The sequence below is a fragment of the Somniosus microcephalus genome, chromosome 22 (assembly GCF_052327205.1).
Source record: "Somniosus microcephalus isolate GS21.2 chromosome 22, FLI_Smic_1.0, whole genome shotgun sequence".
In the NCBI taxonomy this organism is placed as follows: domain Eukaryota; kingdom Metazoa; phylum Chordata; class Chondrichthyes; order Squaliformes; family Somniosidae; genus Somniosus; species Somniosus microcephalus.
Genome location: NC_141008.1, coordinates 14,648,730 through 14,661,861, shown reverse-complemented (window position 1 = coordinate 14,661,861; position 13,132 = coordinate 14,648,730). Strand labels below are relative to the sequence as shown.

Here is a 13,132-nt window from a genome sequence, read left to right as displayed (position 1 = left end):
TTCTAGTATACTGACTGTATTAATCTATATACTGAACCATATTATTCTATATAGTGACTGTATTAATCTATATACTGAACCATATTATTCTATATACTGACTGTATTAATCTATATACTGTACCATATTATTCTATATACTGACTGTATTAATCTATATACTGTACCATATTATTCTATATACTGACTGTATTAATCTATATACTGAACCATATTATTCTATATAGTGACTGTATTAATCTATATACTGAACCATATTATTCTATATAGTGACTGTATTAATCTATATACTGAACCATATTATTCTATATACTGACTGTATTAATCTATATACTGTACCATATTATTCTATATACTGACTGTATTAATCTATATACTGAACCATATTATTCTATATAGTGACTGTATTAATCTATATACTGTACCATATTATTCTATATACTGACTGTATTAATCTATATATTGAACCATATTATTCTATATACTGACTGTATTAATCTATATATTGAACCATATTATTCTATATACTGACTGTCAGGTTTTGGATCACTTTGAAGAAATGAAGAGATTACTGGTTCACCTGAATGTGTGAATTTGGCAAATTGTCAATAGATTGTTGTTTAACAGCTACTGCAACTTAAGTGAGCATCTATGGAGGCTGAAGAAGGAGTCCTAATATTGAACCACCTGCTGTATGATTTGATCATCAGCTACATTGCTAGAGGAGCTTTACCCCATTAGCAAGCTGAAGATACTAAAATCTATCAGAAGTTTAGAAACTGATTTAATCGAAACTCAATGGTCTCATTTTTATTGTGCCAAATATGTAACTAAGTAAAACAAAAATCATGCATTATTTCCTTTAAATAAGAGCCATCATTCTGAGTACAGCAGTGTGTGCAGGGAAAGGGGAAGTCATGGCTTCGTGCACACAGGGGATGAGATTACTCTTATTGCATCGCGTGTTAAGTGAGTTAAAATTTCTGCCGATTAAAATATGCTACAAATAATGCATACTGAGTGGCCAATTTGAGAGTACCTGCAAGAATGCTGCTGTACTCGCTAATCAGCCACTTAACTAGCATAAACGAAGCATTGTGGGCCAATGCAGCCATGGAGTGTGCAATTTCTGTGAGAAATGGAGGGAGAGCAGAAAAATGTAAATTAAGATCTGCATCTTGTAGTAGACTGCATGAGGGTACAACAAAGCGCTAGCTATGGAGTGGAGGGGCCGTCACCGATGCCTGAAGGGTGGAGCAGACATGGCAAGGCAGCATACAGGGGTCAACACCGTCACAGACGCTGGAAGAATTTCCAGAGGAAGGTGCAAGACTTGAAGAAAAGTGCCAAGGTGAGAATATGCATGAATATATAGCCTCCTGTATATACGCAGCCACTGATGCCAATCAAACAGATGTCACGCAAGTTTGCTTCAGTACCTTAGTATACTCAACCTGAATTGATCTAGTAACACACTGCAAATGCAACGCTTTAGGGAAGTAATTAATATGGTTGAGAACTAGCACAGCAAGATCAGAAACCAGAACCCAGAAAGATACTTGCAGGGATGATTTCAGGCACACTGGTGTTTTCTTTCCAGGATGGAATAATCCCTGAGATCTGTCCATCAGACAGTGAAGAAACTTGGGTTTTGAACATTAAGCGAGGCATCCTCAGTTTTCTCCAGGATTCATACACTGAAGAATGGTACCCTCAGGGACAGGCTGCTCAGTTGCTTGTTCATTATCTGAAAGCATAAAAGCACAAGATTCGGGTTAAGGTGAGGTGAGGGGGCAGGAAGGGAGAAATGCATGCATACAGCATGATTAGCTAGAAAACACGAAAGGCTTGTGGGGTGAGGGGGAAGTGGGATGTGAGAAGACGGAGTAAGGATGAACATACCGTTGTTGTCCCCAAGGGGGTCAACGTCGCCGGTGGCCACAGCGCCCACCACCTGGTGCCCAATAATCTGCAGCACTCGAGTCTCTAGCTCAGAAAGTGGTTGGGTGTCGGCTTGTCCCCCGCCTGTGCACCCCTGCTCCCTCCTGTTGTGAGCCACCTTGGCCTGCAAGAGAAAGGAAAGTGTGTGAGTGGGCGTGGAGCAATATGTTTGGGTGGTGTGCCTGCCACAGTTGAACAGCGGTCATTGTGTGCAAGGTGTGAGATGTGGGCGAGAGTGTTGGTAGGTAGAGATTGTTGGTGGGTGAGTGCTGGGGGTGTGGTGCAGACTGTGGTTCATATGGTGGTATGTAGCATTTGTTGAAGAATTGACTCACCCTGACTACCCGAGTGAGGTCATTAAATTTCTTCCTGCACTGTGTGTGGGTCCTGGGGACCACAGTGCTGCCCGAGACATGCTGGGCTACCCCCCTCCACATGGTGTGGAAGACTTACGGCGAGGGCCTCCTGCCACTTGCGGGTAGAGCACCGCCTGCCGGCTTTCCACTGCGAACACCAATGTCTCCAATGCATGGTTGCAGAATCTGCGGGCCCTCTCCCTGGGGCCTGGATCTGCCATCATTATGGCTGCTTGAGTCGTCCGGCTCCTCCTCCTTAACCTGCTGCTGCTGGCTGAGATGGTTGCTCAACCAGCAATGATGAGAATGAGGTTCTGTAGCATCAATGAACTTCCCTTTTAAGAACTGGAAAGAGCCTGTGGCAATGATGACTTGTGATTAGACTGCACCTGATATTGGTCAGCGCTCCGAGTTTAAAGCCACTGAGCTAGGCCATTAGCGCTTGATTTCGCGCTCCAATCCTTTCTTTGTGCAATGAGACTGAATTTTGCATGCAGCCTGGCATTGATTCTCAAACTTTTCAAAAGTTACCGCCCATTCCTGGACTATAATGAATTTCTCCCCCAGGGTTTCTTACATAGAATAATGGTCTTGTCAATATAAAACACTGTATCCTCCGAGTCACCATGAGCAATGTCACAGGTGATATTCTAGAAATAATTAAATAAAAAACTGTGGAGAAATTCGGTATCGCCCCATTTGGGGCGCAATTATCGGCCGGGCGCAAAGTTTAGTGCCTGGCGCTAATTATCGCCTCCGACTGCAAACTTGGCTTCTATCGCCCCTGGAGGTGATTGGAGCGCTAAATCAGGTGCTACACACCTCTCTTAAGGTGCTAACACCGAGGAGCGAGGCGCTACCTCAGAGCGCTGGCGAAGCTCATGTGATGTCAGTCAGCAATGGAACACAGACACACTGGCGACGGTCAGTTTTTGAAGGGGAGGGTCGATCTTGCTCTCCATCCACACCCTGCTCATTGCAGCCTTGAATCTCGGCCTGGAGAGAGCTGTACATCAAATCTGCTAGAAAGAACAATGGAGAGACCCAGGGAAAGAGCTCAGAGTGCAGTCCCCACAGTCTCTTCTAAATCGATACAAGGTCAAATCAAAATGAACCTGCAAAGTGCTGCTCAGTACCCAAAATTCCTTCACACAGCCTTGAACCTCTCCAGAAGACTCCCTCTCTCAGAATGCGTGGTGCAAAAATATCGCCGACAAAAAAAGGCAGGAAGCGGTCGCCTTTAAATAGCGCTCCCCAGTCCCTTCCTGACTGCAAAACGCTCCCCTCAACCTGTCGTTGCTAGCGGAAGGCGGTAAGGCAGGGGGCACCACTCAATATCCGGTCCGAGGCGCTACCGGGGCGTTGCACGCTTGACTGACGTCACGATCTGCGGGCGCAGGAGATCGTGGCGGTAGTGTTTAGCGTCATTGCAAAATGTCTGGTCAATTTTGCGAGCGGTGCAAACATCGCCGCGTCCGGGTGCTAGTTGCTTTGCGCCCTATTAGCGCCTCTTAGGGCGCTAACGGGAGGCGCAAAGCAACCAAATTTCCCCCTCCCCCCCAAATCTATGCAAGAGACATACTGTAGTTGCAGAAATATATCCCCTGGGACTGAATCTGTTATATTGTTTTTCCTATTAAAGTTAACTCAAATACAGTTCCAAAGTTCATGCTTTACTTGGTTTTCGCACAAAAAAAAGTTACCTTCAAAGAGTTTAAACTTATTTCAGTACTCAGTCCTCAGGTCTTTGCCATTGCCACAATGGGGGGCAGCAGGGGGGGGGGGGTGGGTGGGTGGGGGTTCTAGGTCTAACATGCTCTATGAATGGCCAGTCTTGTTAATCATAAAAATAATCTGCAGAGCACCTGCACAGGGTGAGACGAGTGCATTTTGGGAGCAGTATCTTCTTTGGTTGGTTGTGCCCCTTCTTTCAGGGACAAGGGAATCAATGTGGAAAGCCCCACGATCGCCAGTCTCAAGTGCTTGAAAGAGGGGTAAGCTTCCAGAGGGATACACAGAATAGGTAAGCTTAAGAAGCGAGTTCTGAATTATGTCATTAAAAAATGTTTATTATGCAAGAAACCTTATTTCCTGTTCCTTCAGCTATTGAGAAAACAAGATGGCAAATCATTTCAAAAAATATTTTGATGAACTTCATTCATTCCCATTCTCCTTGTTGCTAGCTTTTTTATTGGTAGCTGTACACTGGCTCATCATTCTTGATCGGTAATTTTCATTACTACCTCTACATGCTCATCGACACATTCCCAAACTCTTCACTTGTGATTTGTTGGCGTTTTATACACATTTATTTAAGTCAGTCTCACTCACCTCTTTTGACAGCTATGTTATGTGAAATGTAGCACATCACAACCATTTTTCTGGGGCATGTTGTACAAGCAAACCTTGTGATCCAACACTGGAACCATGATTTCAGCATGCCAGGTCAATAATGTTACTGCCACTCAAACGTGTGCCAGTGTATACTCTTTGCTGGGAGCTTTGCATTGCATTGTCATGAGGCACATTTTGAATAGGTAACCCGTATCTCCAAGTCGTCTTCATGCTGGAATATGTGGGAACCCTATGATTTCCTTGAGACATAAACGTCGAGTGCACGCTCTAGAAACTACATTCACAGAGTATTTGGACGTTCATTAAGCGGTACACTTTCTGTTGATGGATGCCATGGGATGATGCACAGATGCCTTTTGGGTACAGACAATGAAAAACCCATACCCTAGAAATGCTAGCTCTCTCAAAAAGCAACCTCAACTTCTTCTTCTGCTACATGTCAGTGATGATTTTAATCAATGCAGCATGTTGAAACAAGATCTGGGTAATGCAGTGGTGAACCACAAACTGACTGATCTTGCCATTTCCTGGAAGAAACCTGCAGCAAAAAAGTTGAGTGCTGTTACCATCTTGACTGTTGCTGACAAGGCATTGCTGATATTTCTCCTTGATCGCAGGTTTAATTCCAGGGATGGTACAATTTATTTATGGTCCTTGGTGAGGCATAGCCTCCTTACCGACTGCTCCTCAATGAGGTTAAGGATCCCTGTTACCAGCAGTAGATACACTGCCCAGGATCGTAGTGAATCTTGGTTGTCTACGATCTCAAAACTCCTTGACCCTATTTTGTTGCTTGCCCTCTGTTCCTCCAACATGTTCAGCAAAGTAAGATTTTCTGATGCCCATGCTGCTGTACGGGCTGAAGCAGATGGGTTGTTTTTTTTACAAAGCCTCTTGCTTTGTTCGTGCCAGGCTTCTATCAACTCACTTTGCTGCTTTCTTTACAGCTAATGTCATTAATGCTATGTGGGCTGGAAGGCAAGCAAATGCAAATTATAATTAGCCCTGAACGGGCCAAAAAACATTAATGCTGGGTTTGTGCATTAATGTGGATTAAGCCAGTTTGGTTCCAGGAATTCAAGGAGCAGGAGCAAAAATGCGGGAATGCTCAATTAATGCTAATACACCCAATGATTATGCATTAATGCACATTTAGAACATATGTAAGCTCTGACGCATAAGTAATTCTACCCCATGTCCAGGATCATTCATTTAGCTACCATGCAAGCCAGTTGCAATTTGGATGGGGTTAGGTAGAAGATGGAGGATTCATTAATTATTATAGCAGGTTCTGGCAGGTTTGGTGTAGCCATATGCAATCCAAGTCCAATTTGCATTAGGTGTAGGGTGGTCGGGTGGGAGGGGGGGGGAGGGAAGGAACATCACATGATGGAGGGTTCATTAATTATTTCTGAGGTCATGACAGGGTTGGTGAAGCGGTAAAATACCAGTCACATTTGTTTACACCCTCTGTTCGTAGGAAAGCTTGTTTTTTTCCATCTTCCCCAAATCCTATTTAACTTCTGATTGCTTTTCAGTCTTATATGACATGTACTTTTGGAGAGTTTCAGTTACAGAAACTGAGTTGACTGTTATTAATCTTGGTAACAAAAATTGAACACTTTTGTCTATGATGGATTATTTATTGGAGTGTTTTTCTTGCTGGTTATAGTATATGCAAGGTTAAGATAAAGTACTGTTAGTTGATTCATCAAGATGTAGAGAACATATATCACAGTTTGTTCTGCCAAAGGCATCAACATACATCTGTAGTTTTTTCCAGTTTGTTGGGTGACAGCCTCAGCCATGGCCTCCCAAAGTTAAGATGATCATGGTGGCAGGTGATATATTGCAGTAAGTCCAGCGCAGTGACAAAAGTTCTCTGTTCAATCCTTGGGTCCCACTACATTTAACTTACAGGAAAAGGTTCATAAGGAACGTGAGATCTACTTACAAGATTCATTTGCGACACTGCACCAAATGAATATATGGTGTAAAAGCCCAAAATTGGAACAGATTTGAACAACAAAAAAGCACACACCATAAATGGACTGACTACTCTTTGTCAACCAGACTATTACAGGAAGTCAAAACTTTTGAATTAGGCTACTTTTGTATTAAGAGTTGCTATTCATTGCTTGCTGTGGGTACATTTTATCAATGGGGATGAGTAGAGTTTTAAAAAATATTTGTAGAATAAAGCAAAGGATATTAGTTGATTCTGCCAATATTCTCCCCTCTACTCTCGAAGGTGTTAACACTTACTCGGGTAGTTCAGGCAACCCAAGTGGCTTTTTTTCCATGTGTGAGTCTCAGGAGTGCCTGTTGGCAAGCTGTTTGACCATTGAGGGTGTCACAGCTGCGTTTGATCCTGTCCTCACTCGATGTCCACACGCGCACACTTTCCAGCGAGCAACACTGGCTGATTTGTTCCAACTGTATTGTTCCACTTTGTGCCTTGGCTGTAATCAGCACAGATTGGGAATTGAAACCCTGAGTTTCTCATCTGTGTAGCCCAGTAGTACACTGGACAGCACCTTTACCCAATACAGGGGTGCTATTCAATATGAAATGCTTAACCAAGCAGAATTAATTACAAGTCACAAATGATGTTAATAAAAACTCCTTAAATAAGAGAATCTGTAATTTAATAGTAAAGACAGTCAATGTTCCCTTTCATTTTTTTTTGGCCTGCAGCTTAAAGGGAACATTGATGATAATATATATATTTACACACATATACATTCAGATTAAGATCAGATTACAAGTGGACCTCCCATTATGTAGTTCACAGCAAGTTAGAAGATGCAGTGTTTAATAACATAGGGTTAAAAATTCGAGAGCGCTGGAAACCTGCCGGTGCCACCGCGGGCCGCAGTTAACGGCCGCCAAAATTAATAGTGCTGGCAGCACTAGTATATTGGTGCTGCTTGCTAATTAACATTAGCACAGCGCTAAACTCACTGTGTAAGGCCAGTTTTCAGGCGGTAGTCTCAGCAGGAGACCCAATATAGCGTGGCCGTAGCGTCACTGGAGCAAGAACAGCCTTCTCTTAAAGCAAGGCTGCCATTTTAGAAAGCAGTGTTGTTCCCTTAAAGGGCAACTACCTTCTAAAATGAACATTAAAATCATTTAAAAATAGGCAGTTTTTAGCCCTTAGAGCTCAATTGCCTTCTGAAAATAAAACATTAAAAGGAATTCCCAAATGGCAGTCTTCAACTCTTAAAGCTGAATTGCCTTCCACACCTAAACAAAAAGGGAGAAGTGCTTCAGCACTAACACAAATGACTCAGCAAGCCAGGGAAGGGCACCGAGGGTCTCACACGGACCACTGCAGCTTTGTGCAGGAGGTCAACACTGCAAGAGAGGTCCTCTACCCACAAGGGCCAGGTGGCCCTCCAGAAAGAACAACGTGGGACCAGATCACCGAGGCTGTCACTGCCAGCAGTTTCACCCCCATGGCCTGCCTCCAGTGCCCAAAGAAGCTTCATGACCTCAGACCACTGGTCAAGGTCAGCGAATGCACCTCCAGAAGCCGTCTCCTACCAACTGCACCACCAGCCTCACAAACTTCTCAATGCATGACTCTCCCACCCCCCCAAATCACTGATCTACCAACAATCTGTACCAAACACGAGGCACATCTCCCATTCCTAGCTTCACCTCAGCCCCTTGGAGGAGACGGTGCTGGCCATTCTTGGCAGGGGCATGGCTGAGCCCTTGGCCAGCGGCGGGGCTGAAAGGATAAAAGATGCTGGTATCCTCATACGTTACCCTCCTTCTGGCATGCAGCTCTTGCTTTCCTGCCCTCCCCTCACCACAGCTCCACCCTTGTGTCTTCCTCATTTCACACACCCAAGAAATGCAGCCTGCCCAGCCAGTGGGTGACCAAGAAGAGGGAGAGGAGAGTGAAGAAGAAGAAACACCATCACTCGATTTCACACCCCCAGCCACCAGCTCCTCAAGGTCAACCTGCAAGGCCATTTTCAGTGTCTCCCACTGAAAGTCAGCAGCCTTCCACCAGCCATGCTACAGCCACTGGGGTAGCACTGAATGACATCAGTAGGATAAGCAAAGGCACACACAAGACAGTTGCTAAGGGAATGCATAAGGGTGATGAGTTGATTTCTTGATGTCATATCGGATGGATAGATGTATAAAGTTTGATTGGAAAGTTTGCTTTGTGGTGGCTTTTATTTCAGCATTGTGGCCAATGGTCAGTAACAGAGGGAAGGTAAGGTGTGGGTCAAATGTTGAAAGTTGAATTGGGGTTGTGGTCAATGGTACCGCAGGCGGATGATTCCATCTCGGATATCCCGGCCAGAAAAGAGCTGTCTGGGTTGCATCCTTCCTTCTGCTTCTTCCTCTTCTGCTTCCTCTTCTGCGGCTTCCTCTTCCCTCTACGAGCGGATGCTGGAAATCTGAAATAAAAGCGGAAAATGCTAGAAATACTCAGCAGGTCAGGCAGCATCTTGACCCGAGTCGTGAACTCTGTTTCTCTCTCCACGGATGCTGCCTGACCTGCAGAGTATTTCCAGCATTTTCTGCCTTCTCAGAGGCCTTCATTACCATCCGAGGCCTTGCAAGCATCCAGCAGCACTTCCTGCACATTTTAAGTTTTTTTAACATGTATTGCACCAAGCCACCACGTCAATAAAATGTTAAAAATCCAGTCCAAAACCTTAAATGCAAACTTACCTGAAAGAAGTGTGTGTCCCTTTAAGAAGCGCTGACGATGTCTCTGTAAGTCTGCTGCACACTCGCTTTTCAGAGCAAGCTTAGGACCCAGTGCTAAACTCAGCGCAAAGGTCCAGGTTTGCAGAGCGTGGCATCAAGTCGGCATTGCATGACGACGGACGTCACGTTCTGCAGATTTGAATGTCTAGGGCCAGCGCTGCTAACGGCAGAGGTGGGTGGAAGAGCGGCGGCCGCCATTTTTTCATGAATCTGCCTGTAACTGGTGGCGGTAAGTAGCCGTATTTCTGGGCCATAGCCCCGATGTCAAACATTCTTTCTGCTCCCAGGAGAGCCATAAATTCCCTTGCCACTGAGTCTCTCTGCCTGCACAACAACCCTCTCAACAGGATATCTCTCTCTCACCTACTGAGGGAAGATCACTCTATTAAAGGTTCTCTCTCCCCTGCTCTTTAACAGGCTCTCTCTCTCTACCCCTATGACAAGGTATCTGTTCTGCTCTGTTTTCATCCCAATCAAAAAAGTTTCTTTCTCGCTCCTTCTAATTGGATCTCTGCCTCTCCTCTTCTCCATAACAAATGTGTCTCTCTGTGTCCCGATTCAACTTGGTCCCCAAATGGACTTCTTTCCACCCCATCGCTGAACAGCGTCGCTTCCTGTCCCTCAACAGAGTCTCTCTGAATTACCCTTGTTCTTCCTCAAAGGATGTCTTCCCCCTTTTCCCCCTGGAACACCATCTGTCTCCCTCTCTTCTCTTCCTGGGCAACAGTGCTGTCGAAATAAATGAACACGGTCAGGAGTTTATCAGAGAGGTATCCTTGTGTATGTCCATATCGCTTTCTTTTATCTTTTTACTTCCCCTCCCTCCTTAGTTCTACCTCTCCCTCCTGTTTCTTATGTCATAAGTGGTGGGGTGACTGCAGAATTGTTATGGCAATATCGTTCAGGAATTTTGTGGTAGAAAACTGAAATTGAGGAGAAATGCTTTGTACAATGTGATAGGTGAATAATGAAAGTAGAAATTAGCCAATTGAAGGACAAAAACACAAAGGCCTGGAGTTTCTGCATGTTTTCTTCCCAGATATCAGCACAATCTGGGCGGAATTGACTGAAAGAGCACAAAAGATTGTGGAATTTAAAACGTAAGTGAGTTACGCCCATAACCACTTACGCTCGACTTTCCGCGATCTTTAATGCTGGTTCAAAAGTCAATTCGCCTGAAGCAGTCCCCGTCCACAAAACTGGTTGGCATGGCGAGTTTCCACTGGTTATGCCCAGTCATGGGGTGTTCATCACATTGTGCCCAGAATTTCGGGCACATAGGCACCCGTGGTCACATTAATCCATTGTTGCCAGCAGTCAATTGAAGCCTCACTCTGGTCTGTTTCTCATACTGATGCTACAATTACTTTAAATGAGTTCAAATTCAGTCAATTGATCTGCCCTTGGTACATAGACCTGTGACCAGCAGGTAACGGAAAACGCTGACTGAGCTGTTCCTTCAGCTGCAGCAATTACTTCAACACATTTTCAGTTTAAATTAGTTTAATTCAGTCACTTTGAGGCCCCAGTGGCCATGTTCCAGTCAATAATCGATTACATTCAATTATGCTGCTTGATTGTGCTGGTTCAGAAGGGATTTTATGTTCGGGCTTATGCAAATAAATTTGCACAGAAGCTTGGGCGTAACTTCACCTCAGCAAAACCGGCAGTGTCTCGCGCATTCTGGGCGCATTTTCCCGACTGCGTCCTTAGCGGAAACTGCAGGCCAAAGACTTAAACACCTAAGCATTGGTGAAGAGGTCAACTGACTAACGACTTGACTATCACAAAGTAAATGACAGGCTCAATGCTCATAATTTAGATGCCATGCTTAACAAATATGACACACAAGAAATGTTATTCTAAGATCACATAAATAATAGCTTTACCCCTACAAAACAATACAGTACTTCTGAAAGCCTGGAATTAACCTGACATCACATTAAAGGAACTTGCTTTCACATTAGGAGCCGGATCCAAGCTCTATCATGATTCATAAGGCCTGACCATTCTTACCAATTTAAAATACATCTAGTGTACAAAAGGTGTACAATTTGCCCAATTAAAAATGATACAACATGAAATAGTCTCCGACAAGGTATGCTTACAAGCAACAGTTGTTCTGAAATTGATAAGATCAGATATTTAGACAATCTGCTCAATATTTCGTCGGCTACAAAAGAAAATAGATACTTACTGCTCCATCATATGTCAAAGCTTCTTTAAGAGATTCCAGGTCATCAAATTCTACATAACAAAAACCTGAAAAACATTTAAGTTCAATATTACACACAATACTGATCACCAACGTAAGCATATGTGTAAACACAACTGCTTGGACAGTAAATCAACAGCTATTACTTCAAATGAGTTAGAACCACCAAAAAGTGACAATATAAATGCCACTTCTGCTGAGAGTTGGTAGGCTATTCAGCTATTGGAGGTAGGGTTGCAAAATTCTGGGAATTTTTAAAAGAGGAAACTTTCCATGGGAATTTTCAGGAATTTAGGGAATTTTGAGTTTTTTTGCACACTGATGGTTTTTGTCTCTGACCCTTATATTATCTTTGTTGTCAAAATAGACATACTGTTCCATACAAATAAAAACAGGCTTTCAAAACTTTATTTAGGTTATAATTTTAAACTTTATTGAACCCCCACAAAAAAGACCCATCTAAAATAAAATAAAAAGAGTGTCAGCTTATTTAGCCTGTAATTTGTCCTTATTTTGTCCCTTTGAGTCTTCTACTCATGAGTCTTCTGAGTCTTCTACTCCTCATTGCTCCTCCTGATTCTCTGACTCTGGCTCTGACGTGTCCATTTCCTCCTCTGTGTCACTGTCTAGCTGTGTGGTGGACACTTCTGTATCTGGCTCAATAAGTTGTAGGTTCGCCCGGATAGCCACCAGTTTCTCCACTCTCTTGTTAGTCAGCCTGTTGCGCACCTTTGTATGCGTATTCCCAAAAAGTGACCAGTTTCGTTCAGAGGCCGCTGATGAAGGTGGGATTTGGAGTATCACCGATGCAATAGGTGACAGGGCCTCAGATGCACAAAGTCCCTTCCACCAGGTATGTGCACTGATATGCTTGCATGATTCCCATATCCCATCCCCATTCCAAAGACCTTGCTTGGTAGAGAACTTTGCCAGACTTCCCAGAACTTTGCCCACATCCAGATTGAGATGGTGTGAAAGGGTAGAAATCACACTGTAAGCGCTGTTGATCTGTTCTCCAGAAAGTTTTGGTCTCCCAACATGCTTTGGGTCCAGCATGTATGCTGCAGCATGAATCGGCTTGACACAAAATTCTTGACGCGTCTGTATGAATTGAACAATTGCCTTCTCCTCTGCTTTGAGCAGCAGGGATGTGGGTAGGGCAATGCTGATTTGTTCTTTTAAATCAGTAAAAAGCCTGAGAACATCTGACAAGACAGCGTCATCTCCTTCAATCTGAGCAATTGCAGATGCTACTGGTGAGAGTAGTTTAAGGCTGCTAACCACTCTCTCCCAAAACACATCATCCAGCAGTATTTTCTTGATGGTGGTTTCCATATCCCCAGACTGGGATATTGCCATTTCTTGCAGTGACTCCTTACCCTCCAGAAGGCTGTTGTACATTATGATAACACCACCCCATCTAGTGTTGTTGGGCAGCTTCAGTGTGGTGTTCTTGTTCTTTGTCATTTGCTTGGAGTTGTAGGTTGCTGCAACTACCTGTTTTCCCCTGACATACTTAACAACTTGCT

At 43.9% G+C, this 13,132-nt stretch overlaps 1 protein-coding gene across 3 annotated transcripts in view; it reads right to left on the bottom strand.

Annotated features, from left to right (window-relative positions):
• Positions 1 to 13,132, bottom strand: part of eif4h (eukaryotic translation initiation factor 4h) — a 106,000-nt gene that overhangs the window by 54,536 nt on the left and 38,332 nt on the right. For all 3 annotated transcript variants that reach the window (XM_085964200.1, XM_085964202.1, XM_085964201.1), the window contains exon 3: positions 11,586 to 11,650. In XM_085964200.1, coding sequence (XP_085820326.1) covers positions 11,586 to 11,650 — 65 coding nt within the window. The remainder of the gene's footprint in view (positions 1 to 11,585; positions 11,651 to 13,132) is intronic.